This window comes from Marmota marmota, unplaced genomic scaffold (assembly GCF_001458135.2).
Source record: "Marmota marmota marmota unplaced genomic scaffold, marMar, whole genome shotgun sequence".
Taxonomy (NCBI): Eukaryota; Metazoa; Chordata; class Mammalia; order Rodentia; family Sciuridae; genus Marmota; species Marmota marmota.
Window position 1 is genome coordinate 29,600,128 of NW_026000185.1, and position 9,951 is coordinate 29,610,078.

Sequence of the window (9,951 nt, forward strand, 5' to 3'; positions counted from 1 at the left end):
GGGAGCGCGCGCCACGTGGTAGGGAGACGGCGCTGGCGTTGGGCGAAGCGTCGTGGCGAGGCCTCGGAAGTGGGCCGTGGACCTAGGCTTGTGCACAGGGCCCGGCTTTAGGTTGAGGGAGGCCGAGCGGGGCCCGCGGGAAGCGGACGTGGGGGCACAGCGGCGCTGCCCCGCGCTCCCCCAGACGCAGCATGTTGCCCTGGCCGCCTCAGCCATGGGGCACAGGCAAGGAGGAGTCGCAGGAGGAACCAGGCCCCTTGGCGGGCAGTGACCAAGGGGAGGCCTGGAGCTCTGGAGAGGAAGCTCCGGGGGAGCCAGGAACACCCCCACAGGACAGGTGAGGGGCTTGGCTGGGGCCCCTGCACAACAGGGGACCCTCCACCTTTGCCCAGCACCGTAAATTCAGTCTCCCCTGGGATCAGGCACAGTTGGCCTTGCCACTAAGCCCAAGGAAGTTTTTGGAAAGGGGATGGTGAGTGAAGCATCTCGTTCTCTTCCCCAGCCAGCAGCCCCAGGCCCTGGGCCTTTCCTGGAGCGGGAGAGAGCAGCAGCTGGCCCCCCACCCCCAGGCCAGGCTACACAGCAGTCCCCAGAAACCCCAGGTAGGCATAGGCCTGGCTGCCTCTACCCTCAAGACTGGCTCCCTGACTCTGAGCCTGTTCTAATCTCTTCAATTGCCCCCCCTCCCACTTTCCCCCCAGGTGGCTTGGGAGGTGGCCCCCTCAAGGATGACCCTGCTGTCACCCTGGGACCCCAACTATGAGGCCAAACCAAGACCTCGGCTGGTGTGGGTGAGTTGGGAGGACTGTGTGGTTCTGGCTCAGGGTGGCAGGATGTCCTGGGAAGGGACTGAGGCTCCAGTGACTTTCCTGCTCCACAGGGGTCCAGCTGTGGGTCAGGTGCCTCCTTCTCAGGCCGGACACTGTGTCATCCTTCCTTCTGGCCCATGTACGAGGTCTCAGGCAGGGCTGCCAGGCCCCTGGCCCCCACTCCAGGGCATCAGAATGAAGAGCAGTCGCCCAGGGATGCAGGTACTTCCCTAGTACTTTCCGCTCCCGAGGAGTGGTCTAGACTCCAATAGCATCCTGGTGCTGGGTTGGGAGCCCCCTGCTGCCCCCCTAGCAGGCTCTCTTCCTCAGGGCTCCCAGTGATGTGCTGTGAAGATGTCTTTCTTTTGGACCCTCTGCTACCCTGTGGGCAGCGTGTACCCCTGTACCTGTCTGAGCCCCCTCAGCAGGTGAGAGTGACTGTCCTCTGCCACCCTGCCACCCCTCCCCCACTGAGCCTTTCTTTGGAGCCTGGGAGGAAACATTTCCCTTCTCTCTCCTCAGAACATGGGCTCGCTGAAGCTGCTGCTGCCGCCCCCCATAATGTCCCCCTCAGTCTGCCCCTCTGCATCCCAGGGCTGCTCCACTGCTTGGCTCAGTGGGCCGGAACTGATCGCCCTCACTGGCCTGCTGCAGATGAGTCAGGGGGATCCGAGACCCAGCTCCCCGCCAACTTCCCCGATCCCTGCCAGGTGCACAGCCCCTGTTCCTGTTTCTGACCACCTAGGCCCCAGTGGTAGCCAAAGCTGTTCTGGAAACACTGACCCACTACTTCCACAGACCCAAGACACCCATTGTCCATAGCCCCCTGGGGCAGAGTGGGCCTCCCACTTCACCAGGCAGGTTCTGTTGACAATAAAACTGTTGGTTTGCAAAACAAGCTCCCTGTGACAGGTGGCAGAATAGAGGCAGGAGTGGCCTCTCGTCCTCTACCATTGGCATTGACTGTCCTTCCCTCAAATTCTTGTCTCTCATTGCCCCATCACCATGGGGCAGGGAAATCCACCAACCTAGGACAGTTACCCAGCAGGGTACCTTTAATAGGTGGGGGATGGTCCACAGTACAGAGTTGGGGATGAACCTATAGGAAGCAAGGACTTGGTCAGCTCTGCTGGCTTGTGCTTGACTGGGAGAGGTGGACTAAGAAGGAGGCCGGGTGTTTTAAGATCCTTCCATTCTTCTTGAGCTAGGGCCCCAGGAATTCGCCCTAAGGGCGCCGCAGGTGTGTGCAGGAACACCAAGCCAAACAGGAACCTTCATCTGTGGCCTAAGAGCCCACCTGAGTCTGATTCTCTAGGAACTCTTTAGGGAAACAGGATCAGGCTTTCAATTGAGAAAGTCCAGAAGTTTATAATTTGGGGAAGAGGTAGGTGTGGGGTTGGGGGGAGGTAGAAGAGGTTCTAGGAATTCTCTCCCTTAAAAGAACAGAGCTGGCCAAGGGGCAACCCAGTGCCTCTGCAAGTCTCAGATTGGAGGTCAAGACTTTGGCCTTTTAGTCGCGGTAGGGGGTGTTAGAAAGCATGAGCGGGATGGGGGACATTGGTAACTTTGGCGAGTTTCACATTCTTCCGCTGGCCAGTGCCCCCGTCTGCTCACTGGCGCCTCCCAGAGGTTCTAGAACTCGATGCACGCGTAGCTGTGCGGGCCGGCCCTTGGGCCGTGGCCACGAGCGTCTAGAGGAGGGACCAGGTCCAGGTCGACATAATTGAGGTAGCCATCGGAGGGCGCCAGCCTAGCAGTGTCCTTTTCTACCAAGTCTGGAGCCCCATACTTAATGCACACATACTCCCCAGCCAGCTTTGACGGCGGCAGAGAGCAGGGCCGAGCAACTGCAGGTCCCCAGCCGTCCCTTTTGCCGCTATGCTCTGGTGCAGGCTTCTGGGCCTTGGACTTGTAGGAAAAGCGCTCTGGTGGAAAGCTCTTCATGGGCATGTACTCCGTGCCTCCCCAATCTTGAAGGGTCTGGTGGGCAGTATCGCTGTCAGCGAGAGGAAGACCTGAGGGCCCCATTACCACATAGCCATCTGCCTCTCTAACCCCCATGTGCTCATAGTCACTCCTGGCTCCCATAGTAATGTAGCCCGCACCCCCATCGGACTCCTTGGGGTACGAAGCTGCCACTCCCAGCCTTGCCAAGGTCTTAAGGGTTGCTTGCTCCATCCTCTCAACCAAGCCTCTTGGCTGGGCTGCAGAGGCTGGGGATTCATAAGGTTGGGGGACAGGGGGTCTGGAGATGCTCTTTGGAGGATCCCTGGACGGTGGCTCAGGCCTGCCACTGGCACCACTGCCTCCGAGTCTCTTCATAGCGGCCAGGACTGTCTCGTGGATGCTTTGGGCCACCACAGAATCGGGTGCCTGCAGCCACAGTTCCCCAGGACCCGTGGGCGCCGAGCGGCCAAGCTCCAGGAAGAAGAAAGAGTCTGCGTGGCCGCAGCGGCGCACGCTGAGCAGGGATAGGCGCAGGGCGGGTGGCGACAATCCCTGGGTGTCCCGGGATCCTCTGCCCCCCGGCTTCCGCAGTAGGCTCAGGGACCCGGAACCCAGGCATAGGCGGTAGTCGCCGCTGCCCAGGCCTCGTGTTCGCCCCAGACCCTTGGGCCGCAGCGTCACAGGCCAGACGTCCTGGAACGGTGCGAGGATCGAGGCCCCGGGGTCTTCGTGGGAGCTGGGACCTGGAAGGACAACGGGCTGATCACAGGGGATTCCTTGGGCGGGAGGTTGGAGTCACCGTCCCCAGAGAATTGGAGACGTGTAAACGCTTAATATTTGAATTTTCGGGAGTTGACCTGTGAGAGGGACAGGTTTCAGATAAACCAGGTCTGCAACCCCACCGCCCTAACCCTCCTGGTGGCCCGGGGCTTGACAGCCCGTGTTCCAGCCTCACCCGCGGCGGCGGCGGCGGCGGCGGCGCGCACCTCGAGCATGGCATTGTACCACACCTGTTGCTCCGCCTCGCTGGCAGCTGCGACGCCCAGGCTGCTGTCGCGCGTGTAGAGAACGATCAAGTGGCGCTGGCGCGCGTCCGCGCGCTTACTGATNACCAGTTGTAGGGGCGGAGAAGGGCAGCGCCTGCTGCAGGCAGGAGCTACGCGAAAGCAATGTGTGAGGCGGGTGTGATTGGACTTCGCGGTGATGGCGCTAGCGATTAGAGGGTGGCCAAGAGGGCCATCCTTACAGCAGCCTCCCCTCCGGCCTTAATTACTCCACTGGACCACTAGGCGTCGGTCTCCTGTGTACACTCTTCCCATTCAGAGATGATTTTGTGCTTTTTCCTGCAAATCGCCCCGACAGCCATGGCTGCTGAGCTGTGGGCTGGTCTGATTTCTGAGTTGCAGGTTCAGTCTGTCTGTGGGTTTGGGGTGACAGGAGGTGTCTTGGGATAGGTAGACTTCTGGACTGGTCTTTGTGCACAGATCATAACCCCCAGAATCCCTAAGTAGCCACCGAAGGACCTGCAGAGAAAGAGGCCATCTCTCAGGGACACCTCCATGCTGCTCCATTGCTCTCAGCCCCCTCCTCACCATCACACCCCCAAAATGCTACCCGGACCAGCTGAAGACACTGCTCACAGAAGTATGGGCTCCCTGGTGCATGTCCTCTTTGCCCTTTGCATACTGAGAAGTTTGGCTGGGGCTGGAGGGTTGGACATTTTTGTGCCTCAATTCTGCTCTCAGGACCACTGCACAGTTCAGGGGAAGGATAGTGCTGGCCAGTGCACACCTTCAGACAAGCCCAGGTGACACATAAAGTCTCATAAGGATGGGGCCTTATCAGACTTCAGTGGAGTTCATGATCTCATTCCCATGGGCAAGCAATATTACTGCAGGGGAAAACTGAGGGCCTGATGGGGAAGAGGCCAAGCTGTGGCTTCTGTTAAAGAAAGTATTGGGCTGGGAGTGGTGGCACAGGCCTGTAATCCCAGCATCTCTGGAGGCTGAGGCAGGAGGATTGCAAGTTCAAAGCCAGATCTGGCAATTTAGCGAGACCCTGTCTCAAAATAAAAGGGCTGGGGATGTGGCTGTGACTCAGTAGTTGAATGCCCCTGGGTTCAATCCCCAGTACCAGAAAAAGAGAAAAGGTATTGGGAAAGGGCTCCTTGAGATAGAGAACAGAAACAAGGGAACCTGGTTCTTTTTCTTAGACTAGTTCTTAAAGGCAGTCTGAGCAGAAGAGGGCAGGGCTTCCTGAAAATGGGGCCCTTTTCCGAGCTGAATACTGGAGAAGACAGCCTGCCGTGTGTGGTACTGGGATCCCTTAGCACCTTTCCTTTTTTTGGGGGGTGGGTACCGGGGGATTGAACTCAAGGGCACTCGGACACTGAGCCATATCCCCAGCCCTGTATTATATTTTTTTAAAATATATTTTTTAGGGGCTGGGGATGTGGCTCAATCGGTAGTGCGCTCGTCTGGCATGCGTGCGGCCCGGGTTCGATTCTCAGCACCACATACAAACAAAGATGTTGTGTTCGCCGAAAACTAAAATAAATAAATAAATATTAAAAAATTCAAAAAAATATATTTTTTAGTTGTAGATGGATACAATACCATTATTTATTTATTTTTATGTGGTGCTGAGGTTTGAACCCAGTGCCTTACATGTGCTAGGCAAGTGCTTTACCACTTACCTATAACCCCTGCCCCCCTATTTTGTATTTTATTTAGACACAGGGTTTCACTGAGTTGTTCAGCACAACTTGCTTTGAACTCATGAAACTTCTGCTTCAGCTTCCCAAGCTGCTGGGATTACAGGCATATGCCATCACACCTGGCCCTTGAGCACTTTTTCAAAGGCCATGCTGAGAGCAAGATGCAGGGAACCAACCAACATTTCCAAGGATGGGTGGATGGGCATCTGGCAAGGTGTGCAGGGTCTGCTTAGGTGTCTGTTGGTCAGCCAAAGTCCCATCCAGGGTCAGGAAACTTCTTTGCATATCAGCTGGTGTGGTGGGAGGCAGTGGCCACTGCCCAGAGGTGGATACTGGCCAAGGAGAGGCAAGTATGGGATGGATCCCTTAGTAGCCATACAAACAGGGCTACGTTCAAGGCCAGAGGCACCAGTGAGGCCAAGAGGCTTGATGTGGGCACCATGTGAGAAGTGACAGGGTCACAAAAGATGTCTGCACACCCCTCCCCTTCCCAGTCTTGCTGCCACCTCAATGGCCCACGCCCCTGCTGTGCTGCTGGCCTGGGAACCCGGACTCCCCTAAGCTTGCTGCAAACCTATCCAAGGAGGCTCTCTTCATGCCTTCTTCCGGTCTCCCTCAACCAGGTCATCTTGCAACACCTGTCCTTGTGAAATCACAGTGACTGTCACACAGACAGCCCCAAACCACATTGTGTCATTGAGCCCTGGAGTGCCGGGTAAAGATAACACAGGAAGCAGCAGCAATCTGAGAGCCTGGAGAGTGGGCAAGCAATGGTGGGAGGTCAGGGGAGGTAGTCAATGCCAGTGAGCTGGCCTGCTGGGTACCAGGAAAAGCCTGGAGTCCAGCTGGTCTACACCAGTCGTCCTAGCAACAACATTGCCCTAGCCCTGTTTCTCCCCAAGGACAAAAGTGGCCGAACCTCAGCTCCACCAGTAGTGCCCCTCCCAACCTGAGGGTTCTACCTTTGTATCCTCATCCAGGTGCCATGTTCCACACCGGTGGAAGAATCTTGTTACCAGGGGGAGGAAGCCAATGGGAAGAGTTCCATGTGGGGTCTTTCTCTTCTGTGAATATGAGTGCCATAGATTTAGCCCCTCCCTCCCACCTTTTGGGTCCCAGTTGGAGAGAATCCTGGGGGCTGTCCCCTGCACCCTCTCCCATAGGGACTGCCCACAGGTAACCCACTGAAGACTGGGTCCAAACCAGAGGACTGTAAGGCAGGGGCACAGTGTTGGCCAGGGGCATGTGTCAAGGGGAGGACTTGGCTAGAAGGTAGAGGAGCTGGTGTGTCACTCCAGCCTCCTGCCTATGCACAGAGGGTTTAGATTTGCAGCCGCCAGGCGAGGCTGTGCAGGGAGGAATTTAGCCCAGTCATTTCAGACATTTTTTGTCAGGCCAGGGCTCTTTCCATGCTTTGTCACTGACCTGGAGAAGGAGGCTGCATGGAGGAGGGCTGGGGCTGCTCATGCCAAGGGAAGCAGCTGCACTCCTAGCCTCAGCCTGTGCCCAGAAACTTTTTTTGATTTTTCTGCCCTGGGCTGTAGGGCTGATCTGTCCCTGGACAGTGAGCCTGGCTAGAGTCCATGTCAGACAGAGGGACTGGAGGGCCGCAGGGAGGCCCAGAACCCATACAGCAAGAAGGCAGTAAGAAAATCCCTGGGAGACAGCATGGTGTGCCTGAAACGCAGGCGGAAAGCCATTTAGCTCTCTTCAAACCTCAGTGTTTTTTGGAGCTAGGAAAGGGTGACTGAAGCTAAGGGGAAAATAAGCTCCAGATATTAGCTTCTCTCTCTTGGCCCTAAGCAGAAAGAAAGAATGGGAAACAGCAGTAGGGAGGACAGAGTGATAAACAAGTGGTAGAGAAAAATACTGGGAGAGCAGGAAGAGATAATTTCCATGGGAAGTAAAGGATGGGTACACCTGGGAGACCCCCAACAAGAGAGAGGAGGGGAGAGGCTGGGTGAGTGGGGACGCAGACTCAGGCGGGGTGGAAATTGACTTTTGGAAAAGGAGAAGGCCAAGCCTGGCTGGGCAAACAGCAGCAACTAGAGGTCTTTCCAGCAAATTCTGCAAAGCAAATAAACTGATGACCCAATCCCTACATTTCCTTGTTGCTTAGTGGAAGACCCATAGCAATCCCAAGAATGACAGCTCAAGGGCTGTTCCAGGGCAATGGTATGAGGGGAGGGGCCTTTCCTGGCCTTGGGTTAAAAACAGCAAGACCAAGTCCTAGGCCTCAGCCTCAGAGATGTTTACCCAGTGACTGTCTTGTCACCACATAAACAGTCCAGACACCTGGCTGTTGACACAACAGCTTGGGGTAGAAACTTCTAGTGGAGGCTGATAACAGTTGGGGGTGGGGAGGGAGGCTGATGTATTCATTGGGTCCACTTCCGTCTCCAAGTGGCAGCTGCCTCTTCTGGTGGGTACTGCCCCTTCACTACATCCAACAAAGCCCAATATCCACAGGGGTTGTCCCTGGACTCCTGACATGCTCCTTCCCCTTGCTAACACAGGACTCGGGTTCAGACAGGGACTGGCTCTGTCTAGTCATGAGTCCTGTCGTCCGTTAACACAGCCTGGTCATCAGCCCAGGCAGTCCAGACCGGTGGAGCCAAGTCAAGAATCAGTCAGTTGGCTGACTTGTGATCCCTCAGGCTGGCCCAAAGCAAGACCAGAGAGCCATTTCCTTTACTTTCAAATGCAGTTCTTTCTAACATTGCCTGCAAGGAGCTTTGGTGCAGAGATTTGGTAGGGGGTGAGGCATGTGGAAAAAGAAAGGAAAACAAAACAAAAAAACAAGTCCCAGTCAATTGCATGAAGCCTTTCCCTGGAAAAACCCAGGCTCTGGGGTGGTCAGGACACATGACTGCCCTCCCCCCATTCCCTGGGACCTCAGTGTTGGTGGTCCAGGCACAAATGGGGATTTCTCCCACTCCCCATGTTAAAGAGCTGTCTGGGAGAGGCAGCACGGCTGGGTGTGTGTCTATGTATGTGCATATATATGTGTACATATATTTATATATATATAATAGGCTATATTAGAAAATTCTCTCTATGTATAAATATAAAACACTGGTATCCAAACATGACACCAACAGCTAACTAAAGTGCTTGACAGAGTTGGGCATGTGTCAGTATGCAGGTAAAACTAGCCTCCTGAGTGCCAGGACTGGATGAGCTGGGGAAGCAAAAAAAGGAAGTGGACAGAAGCAGGTGTGGCCCCGCCAGGGCACCAAGGGCACTGGGCTGTCTGGCCGCCCTCCCACACCATTGCCATGCCTCATCTTTCCCCTGCTTTCCCCACTGCAGTAGTGTCCAGGAGAAGCACAGTGTTGGAGAGCTGGGTATGGCGCAAGCGTGGGTCCTATGGGGAAGGCCATCCAGGCCATGCCTGCGACCTCCTCAGTCTTCAGGGAGCTCCATGTATATGCCAAGGGCAGGGGAGGAGGGTTGTCTTCATAATTCATAATTTGAAAAAAAACACACCGCCATGGCTCCTCCAGGCCAGCCCTGCCTTCAGTCCTCCTGGGCCTCCTGCTGGGAAGGAGCTGGCAGAGGGAGAAGGGAGGAAGCTTCTGGGTGGCTGACCCAAGACAGATTCATCTGGAAGCCCCAAGCAAAGCATTAGCACCTCCACCTTCCCCAGGGCCCCTGCCCTGCAAACCAGGCCCTTTCTGGTCTCAAATCCATAGAGATGCCCACAGGCAAGTGGTCACCAGAGCTCTAGGGAGCAGAGGGGCCCCAGGAAGCAGGGAAGAGGGCCCCCAAGACACAGTGCTACAAGAATGGATTTGTGGTTGGAGGTTTGGAGGCAAATGGACTCGATGAGCTTCCAGTCTAAAAAGAAAACAACAGAAAGTTATTAGATTAGGGGAGAACAGTTGTCGGCCATAGAAGAAACACAGACATATACTTCAGGATCCCTTTCTCTCTTGAAGCTACTGTGCTGATGAAGGGGAGAGTCAGGGAGAAGGTGCACTAGAGGGGGCAGGGCCCAGAACTGAAGCCCTATAGCTGATCTCCTCCCTGGCTTGGGCGACACAGAGCTCCATGAGGAAGGGTGCACAGCTCCTTCTGGAAGGATTCTGTTCCCAGCGCCAACTGGGGCACTCACCATGAAGGGGTTGGTAGAGATCCCCGCTGGCTGGCTCAGTGGCCTCTGTCCCAGCTTGGCAGATCCTAAGTCCCCAAAGGAGGAGCCTGGTAGGCAAGAGCAGTAACTCAGCTGACAAGTCTGGACCCTCATGCTGCTGCCCCACTGTCCTGGAGGACAAAGGCTCTATTCCAAGGTGACAGCAAGAGGGGCCCTTCCAGAATTCAGAAATAAAGCAGTCAGGGGACAAGGACTGTTCTGCTGCTCCCCTGGTCCCCCTACTGGTTAAAAAGGAAACTAACGCAGAAGTCTGTGGGTGGGTACAGTGGATTCTATATCCTCAGATTCAACCAAAGATTTAAAAAAAAAAAAAAAAAAAAAAA

At 55.6% G+C, this 9,951-nt stretch overlaps 3 protein-coding genes across 4 annotated transcripts in view; 1 reads left to right on the forward strand and 2 right to left on the reverse strand.

The window, feature by feature from the left end:
- On the forward strand, positions 1 to 1,707 carry Sap25 (Sin3A associated protein 25). Its single transcript, XM_015491494.1, has 6 exons — positions 1 to 337; positions 503 to 602; positions 702 to 791; positions 881 to 1,031; positions 1,140 to 1,237; positions 1,332 to 1,707. Exons 1-6 carry the CDS (start codon positions 192 to 194, stop codon positions 1,629 to 1,631), a joined length of 885 nt encoding a protein of 294 aa, XP_015346980.1. The 5' UTR covers positions 1 to 191; the 3' UTR covers positions 1,632 to 1,707.
- Positions 1,708 to 1,841: 134 nt separating this feature from the next.
- Positions 1,842 to 4,327, reverse strand: LOC107146610 (insulin receptor substrate 2-like). The gene is made up of 3 exons (XM_015490711.2): positions 4,312 to 4,327; positions 3,712 to 3,912; positions 1,842 to 3,499 (listed from the first exon to the last, which is right to left on the reverse strand). The coding sequence occupies exons 1-3, from the start codon at positions 4,325 to 4,327 to the stop codon at positions 2,442 to 2,444; spliced, it is 1,275 nt and encodes a 424-aa protein (XP_015346197.2). The 3' UTR covers positions 1,842 to 2,441.
- Positions 4,328 to 8,162: 3,835 nt separating this feature from the next.
- Positions 8,163 to 9,951, reverse strand: part of Agfg2 (ArfGAP with FG repeats 2) — a 20,535-nt gene continuing 18,746 nt past the window's right edge. For both annotated transcript variants that reach the window (XM_015491501.2, XM_015491502.2), the window contains 2 exons: positions 9,590 to 9,675; positions 8,163 to 9,312 (listed from right to left, as the gene is read on the reverse strand). In XM_015491501.2, coding sequence (XP_015346987.1) covers positions 9,253 to 9,312; positions 9,590 to 9,675 — 146 coding nt within the window. In that variant the 3' untranslated portion in view covers positions 8,163 to 9,252. The remainder of the gene's footprint in view (positions 9,313 to 9,589; positions 9,676 to 9,951) is intronic.